Source organism: Perna viridis, chromosome 4 (genome assembly GCF_037379345.1).
Source record: "Perna viridis isolate PV_CMFRI_1.1 ecotype Kerala chromosome 4, ASM3737934v1, whole genome shotgun sequence".
NCBI lineage: Eukaryota > Metazoa > Mollusca > Bivalvia > Mytilida > Mytilidae > Perna > Perna viridis.
In genome coordinates this window covers 49,941,306-49,960,673 of record NC_142448.1, presented here as the reverse complement: position 1 = coordinate 49,960,673, position 19,368 = coordinate 49,941,306, and the positions used below count along the sequence as shown (strand labels likewise).

The 19,368-nt window shown below is 34.6% G+C and overlaps 2 protein-coding genes across 3 annotated transcripts in view; one reads left to right on the top strand and one right to left on the bottom strand.

Annotated features, from left to right (window-relative positions):
• Positions 1–3,086: 3,086 nt before the first annotated feature.
• Positions 3,087–19,368, top strand: part of LOC148620408 (uncharacterized) — a 19,039-nt gene continuing 2,757 nt past the window's right edge. The window contains exons 1-5 of one of the 2 annotated variants that reach the window (XM_088581273.1): positions 3,087–3,154; positions 7,165–7,258; positions 8,406–8,469; positions 9,698–12,122; positions 15,593–15,684. In XM_088581273.1, the coding sequence (XP_088437399.1) occupies positions 7,234–7,258; positions 8,406–8,469; positions 9,698–9,977 (369 nt within the window). In that variant the 5' untranslated portion in view covers positions 3,087–3,154; positions 7,165–7,233 and the 3' untranslated portion in view covers positions 9,978–12,122; positions 15,593–15,684. Of the gene's footprint in view, positions 3,155–3,980; positions 4,245–7,164; positions 7,259–8,405; positions 8,470–9,697; positions 12,123–15,592; positions 15,685–19,368 lie in introns of those variants that run through there. The other variant, XM_088581274.1, reaches the window with a different exon arrangement.
• LOC148620407 (cell surface hyaluronidase CEMIP2-like) overlaps positions 13,845–19,368 on the bottom strand; it is a 26,308-nt gene continuing 20,784 nt past the window's right edge. Inside the window, exons 21-24 of the mRNA XM_088581263.1 lie at positions 19,177–19,350; positions 18,665–18,815; positions 18,166–18,243; positions 13,845–15,651 (exon numbers count right to left, since the gene is read on the bottom strand). Of these exons, the coding sequence (XP_088437389.1) occupies positions 15,613–15,651; positions 18,166–18,243; positions 18,665–18,815; positions 19,177–19,350 (442 nt within the window). The 3' untranslated portion in view covers positions 13,845–15,612. The remainder of the gene's footprint in view (positions 15,652–18,165; positions 18,244–18,664; positions 18,816–19,176; positions 19,351–19,368) is intronic.

Sequence of the window (19,368 nt, the reverse complement as noted above, 5' to 3'; positions counted from 1 at the left end):
AAAAAAACGTTCTAAAGAATTAGAATTTTAGATTGAACAAGAATAAGTATGGTGTATATGTCATAGAGACAACAATAACTCCACCGTGATAAAAATGTCGGATCAAGGGAACGCATTGGTCTTTAATGAAAGACGAGGAAACCTTCATACCAGATGGCAGGCTGCAGCTGGCCCCAAAACATCATTATACACATGTACAGCGATAGAGTTGCATGCCGCTGTATACTCAAGTAACATAAAAAATAAACTAAAGGTGAAAACGAAACAAGACATACATGTATCGAGGCCAGAAATTCCTGACTTGGGACAGGCGCAAAAAATGCGGAGGGGTTAAAGTACTTTGGCGTGATCACCCCTTTTAAAAATCAGTTCAAAAAGGTCTGTCCCTTGTTACAACGAAAATAAAGAAACTGAATATAAATTACTTAAATGTACGTACTGAGGACTACCAGCAGTTTACTGACTTGCCAGCTCAAGATCAGACTAAACCAACAAAAAATTATGTCCCCATCGTATGTAAAATCAGTTTCAATTCTTCCCAAGCAGGTACATCATAAGTCATACAATAAGGACACAAGACATGTCATGCTTTTAAATATAGAATGTTATTTTCTATGTAAAAGCCTCAAGAGCGAATCAATATTAGTACCAATAAATGCTATCCTTAACGATTTGACAACAATAATCATAATTATAACCCTTACGAATGAGCCTATTCAATGGTTTAGTTAACTTATTGGTTGAGCTTTCCGTGTATTGTATATATAGAATATCATGTGTTCAATCACTCTTGAACTTACGTACTTATCTACACTCTGCGAGGACCGTTTGGCAGGATATTTTAACATAGACGGCACTTGAATGAATAAATCACTTATCGGTGATAAAAGGCACTCAAAAAATTACAGAATATCAATAAAAAAAAAAGAATTAAAAAACTGCACCAACATTTTGATTGAGAAAAGAAAAAAAATAAACAGAACTATCTGAAAGCTTTCAAAATAATCTGGTTTTCAATCTTTTTTTTTGTTGCTTCCACTATTCATTTTCTTATTTGCGTATAGCTTTTTGATCGAAATGGATAGAATTTGATTCTTCCTAGTAATTTGTATAATTTATAGAACTTCCGTTTTCTCTGTGGTATTGCATGAGCTAAAACTTTGCAACACACTTTCTCCTTTCAACTCAGTTCATGGCTTTTGCCTTTGACTTTTAACATTTGATATATGTACCTACAGAATATGTCTCTCAGTTATCCAGTTCTGCCGATACAATGACGTGACTATTTAAGGGGGTAGACCTAGGTTAAAGGATACAATTCTTGCAAAACACTGGAACGTTTGTATTCAGCATTTTACATCAATATCATGACAACATCAAAGTTACTTATACTGATTTCATTATTCTGTTTCAAATGAAAGCTTGAAAGACTGTAGTGAAATTGAATATGAAACAAACAAATCACTGATTTCATTAGTTATGTCCCTTACCCTAGCCCCCCCTTAAGGCTACGTGAGTGTTGTGAGACCCAAGCATCATGAAGACATCCCCTCAACACATTTAGAAAAGATGTGGATTGAAATTATATTGCTGAGAAAGTATATTTGTTGAAGACTTTATGACTGCGCATATTGAGCATATTTAAAGTAGAAATAGCGAGAAAACATGCTCTGCATATCATCCAGTTTTAGAATGACCCAATAAGTCTTTCCTCGTCATCCCAGATGTGCAATATTAAAGTCTATATAGAATAGAACAGATATCGTGAACTGTAACAAATGCACCAACGTATAAACACTTTATTAGTTTCAGAGTTCACCAAAAGGCCTTTAATTAACATTAGATAGTAATAGTAATTCAATCTTTTAGAGTTGATCTCTTATCGATCCCAGTCTTCTCAACTAACATACATTATAATTACATTAATACAATATCATGTTTATGTGCGTGTGAACATCATTGATTTATATCTTGGCATTTTTTTCATTATATATTTTCACTCAATCCTGTTGGACGTGTTTTTATTGATATTTTTGTTTGAGTAAACAAGGTGTGCTTATCAGTTGCTTTTAAATTTTGAACTTACTTGAAAAAAAGTACTCTTTTATGATATATACTGCTTCTAGTATTTTGTCCTATTTGTAAACGTGTTTGTATTTCGTATCGATCTCGAGTTTAAATCCGAATTTGACAGATTTTTATAGTTGTTTTTTTTTTTATTTTGCCATCACTGTCCCAGGTTAGAGAGATTTGAGCGCTATAATATCCTTTCATATACTTTTTTACATGTATATGAACCATAAGCAGGGCGGGCCCAGACACTTTGAAAAGGGAGGGTGCCAGCCGAGGATCTTCAGAAAAAGGGGAATTCTAGGACATTATTTGCCATTTTTTGTCAATTTGACACACGAAAATTACAAATTATCCAATAAAAAGTGTGGGGGGAGGATGGTGTGTGTGTGTGTGTGTGTGTGTGTGTGTGTGTGTGTGTGTGTATATCCTTGCATCCACTCTGAATCCGCTACTGATAAGTATTAATCTACTAGCTTTATTTGGAAATATCGCTGCCATTTCCCGTAATATTACAATTCGACATACTATTTACTGTTTAATCAAAATGAAATTTATTACCATGCGCAAAAATACACCATTTACATATAGTTTTCACCAACAGCTGCACTGAACGATGTACATGTTCTTATAATCGTAATTTGAAAATTCGACCCAATTGTCGTACAATTTGTGACATGAAAAATAAATTTATTCCGGCATATCTACATGCATCTACATATAAATAAATCAAAAAGGTGCGGTGCTGAATTGCTATTAGTTGGACTCGCTTCAGTGATTTTCAAAATGTAAAATTCAAATGATTTCCAAGTGAAAAACTAAGAAGAAATGACAGACGTAATTGTGACCCATTAAATTATTTAATAATTATGATTAAGTTTTAGGTACTTCAATTATTAGCTGTACTCAGACATTCGGACAAGTATGATTTCAAGAGATTGCGGAAACAGGAAAGTTGAAACTATAGCTATTGACAGTGAATACACAATCAAATAATATATTTCCTTATTATATATCACAAAACCATTGAAAAACAATAAAACATGCACCAAAGTTTATAGTAAAAAAAAACTTTGAGCCTAAGGTAAGATCATTTCATGAATTTTCAGTAGTTTACACTTACGAAATAACTTCCGGTATGATAAGTTTGACTATTACATGTACACGTACAATGGTGTTTATCCATTGTATTATTGAACGTTAAATAACGAACTTGTTAAATAACTTTTTGTCGAATTGTTTTTTCAGAGCTGTATTATATTGATTAAGTTGCTGATCTGTCCACCTAAGGGAACACACATTTGAATATGGAAAAGGGGGGAGGTGGCAAATTTTGTGGAGTTATTTATTTTTGAAATGTCGGACATTTATTTATTTTTAACTTCATCTGTACAAAATTAACCGACCCTTACTTCTCCAGTTCCCTTGCAAACAAAACCTTCCATACAAGAAGTCACGATGACTTAAGTTGCAAATCAACAAACTATATATGCATTAGAATGCAACTTATGTGGTTTAGTATATGTCGGAGAAACGCAAGAACGATTAAACAAAAGAATGTGCGGTCATCGTTCGGGAATTAACACCACCAAATTCCCGACAGTTTATCAACACTTAAATCAACAAGATCGTTCAATCCTCTCTGTGAAAGTTCGTATTTTAGAAAAAAATTACCATCCTACGAACAGTCCCGTTCTAAGTAAAAACTATCGTAGGGAAAGAGAGGAGTACTGGATACGCAGACTAGGTACTGCAATACCTTACGGATGTAATGACAACATCAAAAGTATAGGAAACCTTTCAAGCCAATATAACAATAATATAAATGTGATGAATTTATTTGACAAAACTGCAAAACGGGAAAGGAGTCATGGCCATCGCCACTATACGTCACCTCAGTTACATAATGTCGCCATAGATGGTCTCCCTTTCATACAAAAACCTCTTGGACTTCATCACATTAGAACCATACTTTATTCCATACCTCTCACTCTACTACACTTCTTTTACAAAACAGGTCTTGACACTCCTGTTTCTGACCCAACCTCATCATTATACAGACTTGTTGCCATCATTTTGGATATTGGTTTCCACAGACTCTTTAAACCAGTTTGTGTGAAAAGTCAAGATGGAAGAAAAACGATCATTTCTTCCACTACCGTTTGTCAACAAAGGTATAGATGCAATTAATTTGGTTAACATCCTCCATCACAAAAACGTTACCAACAAAATTCCCCCATATCTCAAAGACAAATCCATACCAATTATTTCATATCCCTATACTTCACCCACTGCATCCAAAATTTTCAATTATAAAAGGCTATTGCAGAACCTCGAGATTGAGGACTTCAAGGCTAAACCACCTGACTGTTTTTGCAAAACCTCTCCATTCAAATATGGTCCTTCTGGTCACGTCGTTACGGGAGATCTAACCATCTTCGAAAACGAATCTCTGCGTAATATCCTTTCTAAAGGTCCCAAGTACCGTGAACCACGCTCCATAAATTGGAATTATAACTTTAAAGTTCTTATGGATGCCGTCGAGGACTATGCAAGAAAATGGATAAAACGAGAACAAGAAGACATTGATTCTCTGTCAGAGTGGTTAAAGGCCGTGAGGTCTTCAATTTTGAAACGAATGAAAGTTTTAAGTAGGTCAATGAGTGCCAAGGCTACATCAGTTTTTAAAGACCCCGATGTAGCAAAAACATTGTCTACTATACATGACAAATATGTTGTCGTACCAGCAGACAAAGCCCAAAACGACATTGTTTTGTCTGCAAAACGTTTTACATCCAATGTTTATTATCAGAGGTAGACATAGAAAATAATAGCAGTGACAAGACATATACTGCTACCATACTCTCCAAAGAAGAGATTGTGGAAAACCATAAATCTGTGCTATCCTCTTTTGGTCTCTCTACCAAGGACGATGATTGTGATTTACCATCTACGTACTGGATTCCTAAACTCCACAAGAATCCATACAAACAACGTTTCATAGCTGAATCTGCAAAATGTACCACCAAACCTCTTTCAAAGCTTTTAATTTCTATACTCACAACTGTCAAAGAGGGTCTGCAGTCCTACCACAACACTTGTTACTCCCGTAGTGGTATTAATTCAATGTGAATCCTGAAAAATTCGAAAGATCTTTTGGAAACAATTAGTTCAAGGCTATTATCTGAATATAATAGCATTAAAACCTATGATTTTTCAACACTGTATACTTCCATTCCCCATACTCAATTAAAATTCCAACTTAAAAACATTATACATCGTTGTTTTTCCAAAAAAGATGGTAAACCTAGATACAAATATATAGTTCTTGGTAGAGATTCCTCATACTTTGTGAGAAATAATTCCAAATCATCTTCCAAATATACAGTGGAAGATGTTTACAAAATGCAGGAATTTTTAATCGACAACATATTTGTCCAGTGTGGTGGACGTGTTTTTGAACAAACGGTCGGCATTCCAATGGGTACAAATTGTGCTCCTTTACTTGCTGACCTATTCCTTCACACTTATGAGGCTGACTTTATAGCTGATCTGATCAGAAAGAAAGAATATCGTTTGGCTAGATCCTTCAATCTCAGTTTCCGCTATATAGATGACGTATTATCTTTGAACAATCCTAATTTCGGGGATTTGATACATCGCATCTACCCAAAAGAACTTGAGATAAAAGATACTTCAGACACTGTGAAGTCAGCCTCATATCTTGACCTACACTTAGAAATCGATGGTAAAGGAAAACTATTGACCAAACTTTACGACAAACGTGATGACTTTTCATTCAGAATTGTCAACTTTCCTTTCATCTGTGGCAACATCCCTTCAGCACCTGCGTATGGAGTGTTCATATCACAACTCATACGTTATGCCAGAGCTTGCCGAAACTACGCGGACTTTTTGTGTCGCGCTAGAGCTCTAACGGGTAGGCTTCTGGGGCAGGGTTGTGTTGCTACGGAATTGAAGTCATCACTTCTGCAGATGACATCCGGAAAACTCTAGATTTGCCACCACATATAACTCTGTATTAGTATTAGCAACTCATTTTACAAGATTTCATAAAGAATGAGAATATGTGGCCTTTTCTTATTTAGACATAACTTGAAAATGATTTTGCATGATTCTTAGACAGACAGCTATACTTAAGTACCATTTTGTGTAAGAATCCGGTAATGGGAGGCACACCATTTTTCACAATGTGGTCTTTCTTTCCCTCAAATATATATTCAATGCACCAAGAAAAGCCACCGAAAAGCTTTTTATTTTTTTCTGAAGCATTTGTGAAGAAGATGGTTTTCGATTGCTTATAAAGGGAAAAAGTGCGAGACAATTTTCCCACCATTTTTCCATAGTGCATTAAAAAAATTGATATATAAATATCTAAAAAGAGTAAAAGTTACAAAAACTTGTTTGGTTTTGGTGGTTTTGATGTATAAATACTTGGAAAATGCAATAAAATCTCATCTTATTTCTTCATGGACCAAACCTCATACACATTTTGCCTGATTTTTTTACAGAGTAGTACTTTAATGTTTAGAAAACCTAGATATTGAAGCGTAACATTAATAAAAAATATCTGCTGTCAACACATTCCAAATGAAACACAGAAACCACTAGTAGATATGGAGAATGAAGCTCTATTTATAGAGCTACTTTTGAAGGGAAATCTTTGGAAAACATGAACAAATCGAAGCCTGGAATGTCCCTTTTTCTGGAACCCTTATTTTTACAGTCTCTAGATGCGCTCTTGGAAGCTTAAACGATAACTGTCATTTCTATTTTGTTGATTTCTTGCTGAGAGTGCTTTCAAAATGTAGACATCCTCCATTCTCTTTTGAAATCAAATATTTAAGACATATATCAGTTTCAGTTAAGCGCTATGTGAACCGTTTGTAAATGATAAGTTATATCATAATTCTAATTTTTGTACACAACATATTTGTTATTACAATGTATTTGTTTGAAAAAAAGAATCGTATACATAAAAAGAAAGAAACAACCTGAATATATCTTTTTAAAAAACTCACCAAAATATCCAACTTACATGTGTACATTATACATTACTTTCCCGTTTTCAAGCATCCCATGTATTCAAAGACTCAGAGAGGGATACTTTGGATTACAGATTTCATTTGAATTCCAATTTAAATGGCTGATATTTATTTAATCATAGGTATGTAAAGTTGTCGACTGGAAAATCATAGAAGACTGTCTAACAGTAACATATACTACATTGAATCAAATGGAATTGTCCACCATCGCTCCATGTTTTCGCTTCGTTTAACGTGTTGATGCGATGGGATAAAACATAATATCTAAGACAAAAACAGTGAAAATCCTTTAGCAGCACCGTGGCACCAAAAACGGACGACTTACAAAGAACAAAGCGCGCACAAACTCAATTCTTGAAAAGTGCACACGGAAGAACGAACATCACTACACTGGAGAGGCAGAGGGAAAACACAAGGCACGAGCGCTACATACATTTTAAAAGAATAATCAAGGGAACCAAGGTTGTAGCGGTAATCAAAAGAATGTAATCCAGGGACAAAGACCAGACATGGAAAACAGACATACACAACAAAGAACATAAAGTAACTAAAATCATACATACAAAGTAACAAAAGTAAATGAGCAACTCGGACTCCACTAAAAAACTGGGAGCATGGACCAGGTGCACCGGTAGGGTAAGCGTCCTCTGCTTTTCTAGAAACACCCGCCGAGTTGCTCATAAAAAGTCAAGTTCTGGATAGACAAACGAGGAAAGGAAAACTATGACTCGTTGAATAAATCAGTTTTCATGGTGCAGATGGATACACCATAACGATGGACGATTTCATGATGACGACCATAAAATTTATGTAGTGATGACTTCAATCCTGTAGCAACATAACCCTATTCCAGAAGCCTATTTGTTAGAGTTCTAGCGCGATACAAAAAGTCTGCGTAGTTTCGGCAAGCTCTGGTATAACGTATGAGTTGTGATATGAACACTCCATAAAACCTGCAAAGCTGTTTTTATTGTACTGGGCTAATTTGCATATAGAGGCGAGGTTTAGTAATTGAGTTTTGCAGAGGTATAAAGCTTTTGAAGAAGCACAAAAACCTTCTGCGAAGGATATACAAATGCAACAGTTTACTAGCTAGGTAACCGTTACGATTACAGATGTTCGTGAACATTGTGATTGAAATTTAAAAAAATGTATTCTTCGATGCTGAATTTTTACTCCAAATTAGATTATTGCACTCTCTTGAGTGATCTTCACTTTTTTCAGCAGCTTTAAAACTGATGCGCTAATTACAATTTTTCTTGATTTCAGTTTTATCCATAGTGGCTGTGGTTTTGTTACTAAATATCATTATCGTATGTTTGTTGATCTATGCGTAAGTATGCATGTACTAATATTGCTGTATTAACATATACAGTAACTGATAAATCAATAACTGTGTGTTTCTTATACAGAGGTCAATCGGGAGTGCGGGGTGTAGGGTTTGTACACTGTAAGTCTCGTCAAGGGACTCCGTGGTTTCACGAGAAAGTGTTCTATCAAATGCATTGAAATTTGTCATTCACAGAGCTTTGAGTGCAATATTAATACAAAACATTTTTGTGTAAAAATACATTTAAAAAAAGACAAATGACTATATTTTATAGGGGATGATGTGATCACGCCAAAGTATTTTAACCCCGCCGCATTTTTTGCGCTTGTCCAAATTCAGGAATATCTGGCTTTTTGTACGTATTGTTTCGTTTTCACCTGTACTTTATTTTTATGTTACTTGAGTATATACGCCGTGTACAGACACACATTTGTGGGTAGGGATACGTGGATACCGGGGATTTAAAATCGAGGCGGTATGGACAGGAAAGTCGACTTTTCGGTCTTGGTTTTAAAAAAAATATATACAGTTATTTGAACAAGCGATTATTTCCCGGAACTCTATTATTATGAAGCGTATGTTACAGTGTATCTTGTGTTTCTTGTGGTTAAAGCGTTTCACAAAAGTCGAACATATCAATAGTTCAGGGGGTGGGGGTGTCCGTGCGAACATAACAAAATGTTTAATTCTCATTCATTTCCCTGTGATTTGTTTCAATAATAATTTATTTAACTTTTATTGAGCCTACTTGAACATAGTGGCAACTCTTTCGTTGTACCTGTTTATAATGATGTTTTAGGGCCAGCTGCAACCTGCCCTGTTGTATTAGGGTTTCTTCGTCGGAAGTCAGCAATTAAATGCAAATCAATCTTCGGAATTCAAGACCTTCTACTTCAGAAATTTCAGGAAGGAAATTGATACTAGAAAGAGTCTTACATACCGTATTTAACACCTTTCTTGAACGTGTTTTATAAACCATTTGCAATTTTATGTCACATTTAAGTAAATATTATTCATATGTGCACAGACAGTGTAGTGTAGCTAGTTTTTATCTAAGCGCCATAAGTACAAACTAATGCGTTAAATTTTACTTTCGAAAGTTACTTAAAAAATGGTAAAAATAATTTCAAAAACAAAGGTACATTCAATTCATGTTTACATGTTTGTTAGGATGAGTCTTTATAACACAAATTTCGAAGTGCAATGTGGCTTTACAAATTTTTGTTTTTAGCATGCGAACATTTCTGCATTCACGAAGCAATCGTTGGGACCCTAAGTATGACTACCCGATTCTGAAAAGGCAGACTTGCCAGTACGTCGAACCGGAACTTCAGAAAGATGAAATGCTAGGAGAAAATTTACATACGGCTGTGTACATGAATCCTTCAAATAACTTTGTACTATCACCACAATCCTCAGCTACCAACTCGGGGTACCACTATGATGAACCGGATATTGGCATTTCCATGAACAAGAGTCTCGAAAATTGTGGTTACACGAGCATGGACTGAACAAAACCTTAATGTATTCCTCGGTTGTTCATGCAGATTTCAGGGACGACCATTTGTTTCTGAGGGAGGGGGTGGGGTGGGGCTGGAAGTTTTTGCACAGATATTCTGGCCCTGAACAAAATAGAAATAAATATTCAGGTCTACAGCCCCTACTCTAACAGTGCTAGAGGTTGTCTGCTAAGCTATTTTTTGACTTGGTGCCACCCTATCCTCTAGCATCTGACATATTGAAAGCCACCGCAAATGCGAATACGCTAAACATGTGTTTTAAAATATTTTAAGTCTGTTATTTACATAAAAGAAGCTTTTACCCGCCGGAAACCAAGCGATAAAAATCCTACATTTTTGTTTAAATACTTAGAAAACATTTGTAATGAAGAGCGTTAATCAAAGCGACCAGCCACTAATTTTACAGAATACAATACATTTTTGACATAACGAACTTAATGTTAGTAAAGGCAATTGGATGGTTAATTTAATATTTTCGTTTCGCAAATTAAAATTTGTAATTTTATCAACCAAAAGTGAAGTTCATTTAGACTGCTTTTACAAAAGTTTTCCAGAATTGCTGGGTTTTCTCATAAAGTAGGTCATTCGTCTTCTTAAGTTTAGTCACCTTCACCCGTGTTAGGGTAAAGAAACTGTATGAAATGTTTTAAATGGTAAATATTTAACTACAATTCTGCCGATTGCATAGAACGTCGGAACGAGCGTTGTGCAATATGGTGCTCAGAAGTAAGAGTTATGGGGATGAAGGAACGGAATTCAAACCTATGACATTGTAGGAGTACTACATACACCTCTAGAAAATAAATTCCTGACCTTCGCCCAGATACCTAATACAGTAAAATGGGCATATCAATACATGCTGTAACCTTGCTCTGTTTTGGCTGAAAATAAATTTCCTGACCCACAAAATTTGCCTGTGTCTATTCGGAATCAAACGGTTGTCCTCCTTATTTGAAATTTATATGATCAGTATTTTTGTTTTTGGTAACAATAGTCGACTAGATTTTGCATTGCTACATTCATTTTATCATTATGGTAGACTTTTTTATAAAGTTGATTTTATAATATAGAATTTGCACATTTCCGCAGACATGGAACAATTGTAAAAATCGTACATGTCTGTAAAGCTTTCCGGTTCTACAGAAATAAATATGATTCTAATTACGTCAACCTGGAAATTGAAACAGATGAAAGTTAATGCCACAAGAAGGTGTGGATCCGGTTGTAAATATGAATTATTTAGACAACTTTGTTTCAACACTATCAATGACCAATTGCATGTATCAATACAGGATTTCAATACAAGGAACAAGAAAATGAGATTTATTTGATTTTAAAAGTTATAAAGATTTTGTTACACGTGCATGCATAAAAGTCGACGTCTTAGAATGAATTTCAATTGTGGCATGCACAAACAATTGTAAATACCAATTGTAAAATTAAAAGCCATTATCATAATTGAACATTTGAAGTTTTTTTTTGTAAAAATGGACGCCTATATATTTTTTTCCGATGTGCAATGATATGTCATATTTAGCATCCGTCGTCGTATGTAACATTTCTAACAAGTACTATCTTTAAAAAAAGATGGCCGACGCAGTAAAATTTGTTCTTTTTACTTATAATTTTCTACATTTCATTTCGGAAATTACACATGGCACGCAATTTGAATTTCCGATACAGTTTTTCGAACGCCACTAACTTAACAGTATTAGGCCAATCGAGAAACAGAATTTAGATCAGGTGACTTGCGTTTCCATGGAAAAGCGTCTTTAAGGTCAAAGGGTAAAAAGTGAAACTATACCGACTGCGTCGGAAAAAGAACTTCTCCTCTGAAACTACGCAGTGTATTGTAACCCAATGTGGTCATAATAAGCATTTTATTTATTAAGGTGTCAACTTTGAACATTGTATCTGTTATGCTGATCCGAAAACACACTTTCTTTAGAACATTGGGTGAAAAAGGGGAGGGATGAAGCAACTCAGGTCAAGGTACACGTTGTATATCAGGAGAGCACAGATTGATACGACCACACATGTCGAACCCTGAACAGTTGAGACAAGTGTTGACATGGAACATTCAAACTTGATACAGCTCTTAATTTGAAAGCTATTAACAACGTTTTTGGAATTATGGTATGTTTATAATAGACCGAAATTATTGTTTCGAAAATTCTAAGGTCATCTAATGAACATGACCTCTTAGATCGTTACATCCTATTTGTGTTTATAATGACTGATAAATTACATGTTAAAATTGTCTTAATCTTAGCCGGACACGACCTTAATCATGCAGTACGACGGATGTTATACAAGGAGCGGAAAATGTCCGCCATTCCGGAACATCTAAGTACACCTCCGTTTTTTCGTGGAGTTTGTGTTGCTCGTCTGTGTGTATGTATTTTCGTGTTGTTTGTTCTTGTCAGTTTGTAGGTTCTCGTACGATTTTTGCCCATGGATTTATCTTGTTTTATAACGCCTTATTGGCACTTTTGGTATTTTCAATTTACTTTTCCCGCTGTCCGAACATAAGGACAATGCTTGTTGGTTGCCTCTCATTCCTATTCACCTTTTGCCCCTCATTTCTGTACTCAACTCATGACTCACACAAATCAACACCAGATGTTCCTGTATATAAGGTTTGGAATATTTGTGGTTCAATTTCATAGAGATCAGTTTGCTTATGCATGAGCTGTACAGTTATAGGGTATATTCGATTAATATAAAAATCGCCCTTAATTCTTTTTATTTAATCGAATCTGTAAGGATGTTCCATAATCTTTGGTAATATGTCACTTTGTCAACATAATGTTTATGTGGCTTTTCATCCTTGATGCATATGGAGAAAAAAATGTGTAAATTCTGCCAAGTTGACGTAACGCGCTTGATTTCAAAAAAGTATTCTTGGCAGGACTGTAGTATTCCAACCATAAATACTTGTTTTATCCAAACAACATTAGTCAAAATATTAGGTATATTGAATCGTTTGCAACTCAACTGACTATGAAGAGACGACGAGACACGTAAGCCGCCGAGGTCACTGTCTTGATTTTTTTGTAATAATCTATGACAGATACTTAGTAGAGTAAAATAAAATGACAATCCTTTTTTGCCTTGACGAGTTGCACGAAAATATCCTGATTTACATTTCAACTGTTTCAAAAATTCGGTATGCTGGTTATCACTTATATCACTTATCAAAGTGTAAAGCGGTAGATTGATGTTTGACCCAATTTCAAATTAATGCACAATGAAAAAAAACCCTGTCATTTTGCATTCTACGCACAATGTTAATCTGTCATTCATACATGAACGTATAGATTCAATCCATCCACATTTTTGTATCATCGGTTTTTCTTCGAATAACAATATCCTTTGATCTGCTGACAATTCAACATTTTGTTTGCACAGATGGAATACACGTGTATGAGAAAATTCTACAAATACATCACATGCGGATCCAAAGGGGATACAAGGGGCACCCCCTTTTTCTTGAAAATTTGTCATTTTCATCTGAAAAATTGACAAATAACAGCAAATAATGTCCTAGCACCACCCTTTTTCAAGCGTCTGGAATACGCCCCTTCACATCGCAATCATGCAAACCCTTAACTTACTGATGTATGTACGTTACAGGTAAATTGTCCAATGGTTTATCTTCTTGGGAATTTTTCATTAGTTTCTTGGTTTGTGTTTGTTTATTTGTTTGTTTGTTTGTTTATATATTATATGATAAATACAATTTTATCTGCTGAAGACAGAACTAGGTGATTCTTTTAAATACATTAACCAACAATCAACATTCAAATACTTTTCACAAAACAATGATTATGAAGCAATACAAAAGCACTTCGTCACTGAATTTTATTATCTTATTTATTTTTCCTAAATAAACAAAAGTATATATTGCTAATAAACTAGGGTATAATATGTAATTGCAGTTAATTATCTTAAGCAGCTAAACACCTATTGTTACTATTTAAAAATCTGTTGAAATATTTGTGTTGCCAAGGTCGAGGAAGCCTTAGGCACCGTTTCATCATTTGTTGGCGGTACTGTCTGAATTTGAGAGTTGTGACATCACACAATAGTAGTTCTCATTTTATTTGATTTTCCCGCTTATCAAGTTGGAGCTCTACGGAGGCTATATAAACAAATTCTTCCTTACGATTCCAGGGCTGCATCTACTCAAATCTGACGAGTAATATAGAGGCTAGATATTGAGTTCGCTATGAGTAAAACACGTTTCAATCATTATTTAATAAAAACTGATATTATATATATATATATATCAGTATGTGTAATTGTGCTAGAGGTGCGAGATGATGACGTATATTCTCTCCAATGTCTTTATCAAAATTTGCAGTATTAGTAATCTAAATAAATGATAAAACACCAAGGCATCATTCCTTATTTTGCACATGGTAGAACTTATTGGTGCCGGACTTGGTTTCTATTTCGATACTTTATGATTTTAAGACTTCTTGTGATTTGTCTGTATCATATTCAATTTTACTAGCGCATATCAAGCTTTCAATTGAAACAATGAAATCATTCCAAGTTACTTTGATGCTTACATGAGATTGATGTAAAATGGTGATTTCAAACATTCCAATGATTTGTAAGAGTTGTGTCCCTTTCCCTAAGTCTCCCTCCTTAAATGGGAATGCATTCAAAATACAGTAAAACCTATCTAAACTGAAATTTGAAAAGACCGAAAACCTGTGTTAACAATACACTTTTAAAAATCCGTCCGTATCAGTTTAAATGTGTTTTAATTTAGACCTGGGGTAATTTAAAAACCGAACACATGGCTAATGCGATAATTTCTACAGTCCAAATAAGGATTAGGCTTAGACAAGATTTCCTTGTGTAACTTACACGGATATGACATACCACATTTGAAATTTACCTAAAAAAGGCATTTTTTCGGTTGTTTTTCTGCGCCTTTTTTGGCCCTTTAGATCGGAAGTGCATAAAGGAGGAAATCCGCACCAAAATAAATTTAAGTTCAATGTTGCTTTAAATGATTTAACTGGCTGAAATGACCGTGTGAAACAAACAGTTTAAAACACAAAACATTTGGTTTTTTTTTTAGTGTGTCCTCTCCCGGATGTCCGTCTTAAAAAGCTTTTGAATATATTTTTCAGCAGCTCTCTATTATGCAGGCGACATGCTTTTTTTTTTTTATCAGTGTTTAAATTTGTGAAATAAAATATTATCGAAGACAACATAGGTCAGCATTTCATCAATTATACCGCAGTTTAATTAGTGATATTGCATATTTAGGTTCATTAAAGAAATACGCATATTGAGAAATTATAAATGAAACATCCAGAATATTAACGTATTAACTACATCATATGACGCACTTCATTTTTGTTTAACTTTTGAAATGCCTAATACCTACGATTATATAATAACATGAATATATATAATGATAATAGAAATGTTAGCAAAAAAAAAAAAAAAAAAAAAAAAAAGAAACATACAATACAATACAATAGAAACATAAGTGAGAATATTTAGCAAATCATTTAGTTGTAAAATTTATGTGGAAGACATAACACTACGAAGAAGGTTTAAATTGTTCCAGTTTGTTGCAGGTTCATATAACGGCAGCAGATCATTGTCTCGGAAATTTAGTCGGTCCAGCACCCCAGCCCTAAACAAAAGTAATAATAAAAGTCAGCATAATGTAAGTAAGACACTGCAGTTATTAAATACCAGTTTACAAAATTTATCCTTTTAGCAGATAGAGGTAATTCATGGTGTAGTTTTCGGTCTACAGATGCTATATTTTGACGCAACGATATATTCCTTCTGTATTTTGATCTGTATGATTGAGAAAGCTGTACATTTTTAAACCTCTTAAATCTACCCAATTAAGCCGAATCAAGAACGATAACTCCTGAAAAGTGCCAATTTCATACATAATCTATATGCTTTTTATCTCATAAAGTGCAACGACTAAATGACAAACTAAAACTAATTTTGTGGTATGTAATAATTGTTTCTGAATAAGGAATGAAACTGCATATGGTGGGTGTTTGACATGCATGAATCAACTCCTCTCTGACTTTTTTTAAAGACTGCTACTTTAACATAATGAAACCAATATCTTGCAAAACGGCATTACACCTTTAATAAATATGATTTCCAATTTTTGGTTCCTGGTGTTTATGGGCTGTGAGTATGTCGTTTGCTGTAAATTACTGGAGTTTATGTCATTTTCTAATGATTAAATTTGTAACGAACCTTCTGATTGGTTGGTTCTTTTTATGGAAACCAGGTTATTTTGTATAATCTGCTTTGGTACTCTTGCGTCATTAACGTCGATTGGTCCGTACTCCGCGATTCAATTAAACTTTTTGATTACAAATCAATTTTTGAAATTTGGACTGCCATCCATTTGAAATGAAAATATAGGGAATGTTTTTTTTTATAGGTTATACTAATCTGGATTAGGCCAGTTTACATATTATGTATAAGTGTAAACTTCCGCAAACCTGAATATTTCGTAAAACCTGTAAAAAAGTTCCTTAAGTTCTAAAAAAAGAATGATCTAAAACATAATCTGATTCTCTTGACCATTACTGAAATAATGCATTTTCGTATCGTGTGTTACATTGCTTGCTGAGTCTGATTAAAGTTTTGAGTTCAGTAGGTGTCAATGGTCCTTGACAACCTTTGAATGGAACACAAAGTGTCTCGAAATAGTAAATATATTGGAAAGTACTAGCGCATGTAGAATTAGTAGTAAGCTTCTGCTTTTATTATCCATTAGTCAGGAAATTAAATTGATTGTTTAACCCGTGCTAAAATCGTGAACAGCCATTGATTTATTTAATCACGGGGATACTGATACCGGGTGTTTTACAAGAAGCAGAAACTGTCCACTCTCCCGGAGCACATGAGTTCACCAAAAGGTTTAAGTGGGGCTTCGTGCTTTTGTGCATTTTGGTTCTTTTTTTGTGGTACGATTATGATTTTGGTGTTATTAGCATTCTTTTGCCTAATAAGTTCCCTAGATTGTATGCTCAATATTGATACTTCCACTAAATCAAATTAAATTATCAGGCAAAAGCATTTTCTTTATATAAAAAAACAATATTATAATGCAAAACACCCATATATTGAATTCTATAACCTTGTCCCTTACACCATATACCACCCATGTATACTCTGAAACCCCCCCTCCATAGTACCCATGTATACTCTGAAACCACCCTTCCATAGTACCTATGTATACTCTAAACCCCCCTTCCATAGTACCCATGTATACTCTGAAACCTCCCCCTTCCATAGGACCCATGTATACTCTGAAACCCCCCTTCCATAGTACCATCATTGCATTTTTACTAATTAAATTACTATATTATCAAACCAATTGTTGCATCAATGATTCTTTTCTATATCTAAGAATTAAGAATTAAAAAACAACCATAACAAATAAACAAACATTAAAACAAAAACAAAAGAAAACAAACAAAATAAAAGCCCCCCCCAAAAAAACAAAAACAAAACAAAAACAAACAAAAAAACACTTAAATACTTCTAAACCAGTTTTTTAAACAAGATTGAAGTCATCACTACAGAGGTTTTATGGTCGTCATCATGAACTCGTGGATCGTTATGGTGTATCCATCTGCACCATGAAAACTGATGTATTCAACGGGTCATAGGTTTCCTTTCCTCGTTTGTCTAACCCGGACTTCACTTTTTTTATGAGCAACTCGGCGGGTGTTTCTAGAAAAGCAGAGGACGCTTACCCAACAGGTGCACCTGGTCCATGCTCCCAGTTTTTAGTGGAGTCCGAGTTGCTCATTTGCTTTTTTTACCTTATATTAATGAATTTAGTTACTTTATGTTCTTTGTTGTGTATGTCTGGTTTCCATGTCAGGTCTTTGTCCCTGGATTACATTCTTTTGATTATCGCTACAACCTTGGTTCTCTTGATTACTCTTTCATACTCTCACCATTTACGAGTCCCATCCCTTATTCGAAATCCACATTTCCTACCCCGACCCTCTTTCCCCAACCTCCATTTATAACAGAAGTTGAACAATAACCCTTTCGTGATAAGTCAAGTGTATATTGGACATGCTCAACGCATGCTCAACGTCATTCCGAAGGTAAGCACACAAGGTCCATTAGACATAAAGGAAAAATATCTTACCACTGGTGGGTCATCTGATGTAGATGGTAGGAAACGATCGTCGGTTTCCGGGTCATTACTAGGTATATTTTTGTCGTACTGTGATAATAAGATTTAAATGACAGAATAAAATGGAACATTTCAATTCATTTCATTTTGTAGGCAATATACATGTTTAAATCGTTTCTTAAATAGTTGCTTGATCATTGTTTAGTCTTATTTGCAAAATCAAAGTATTGCAAGAATCATAATTTATCTGCAATAACAGTTAGTCTTAACAGGAAAATATTCCCAGGAGTAATAGTGAGTCACATAAAAAATCTTATTTCAAAAGTGGAGAATAAAATGCCAAGACAGGGAAGCAATTACGTTCAATAACAGAAAATCAAATCTTATTAATTTGATATGTTCCCATTTAAACGCAATGAATGATCCTTAATAGAAATGTTTCCACACGAATATGAGTGAGTTTACCCGAGTCGCTAAAATTGATATGGAATATACATTTTTTCATACTTACATCGTAAATAAGCGGAAAACAGTTTACGTCCACTGGATCGGCATTTTGTAGGTTCAGTTCTAGTGTTATCAATAGACATTTATCTTGTGGACACTCGTCAGGTGAATCTACAGACTGATCATATTCATGTCTCAGTTCAAACGCAAGATATCTGGTGAACGAAGAATGTATTTTGTAATATTAAAACGAATTTCGTGAAGCCATTGCTCCATAAATATGGAAATTTAAAAACTATTGCATGCACTTTCAGCATTTCATTTGAACTTCGTAATATTTATACCTCCCAGTTTCCGAGTCAATAATCACCTTCTATGATGTTTAAAGATATTGAGCCAAATGATATTTTTGTCATAAATATCGTGTTTTAAGCAGTTCTTGTGGAGAAATCGAACAATTGTGCACTTGCTGTGTATTGCTTTGTGCTTGTCACACACACACACACACACACACACATGCAACTGAAATGTCGAATTAAAATCAGACATAATATTGATGTAAAAACAAAACCCTACCCGATGCTTTGATCATGGAAGAATTTATTGCCTTGAAAATCATTATCAAGTTCCTCCAGCGTATCGACTCTCTGCCATTCAATCTCCGAGTTCAGTTCCGTAGGGTAATTGCGAGTCATATCAACAATGGTGGCGTGTTTAGGTACACACATTCCAACCTGAACGAACTCTGACCTACGACAATGAAAACAA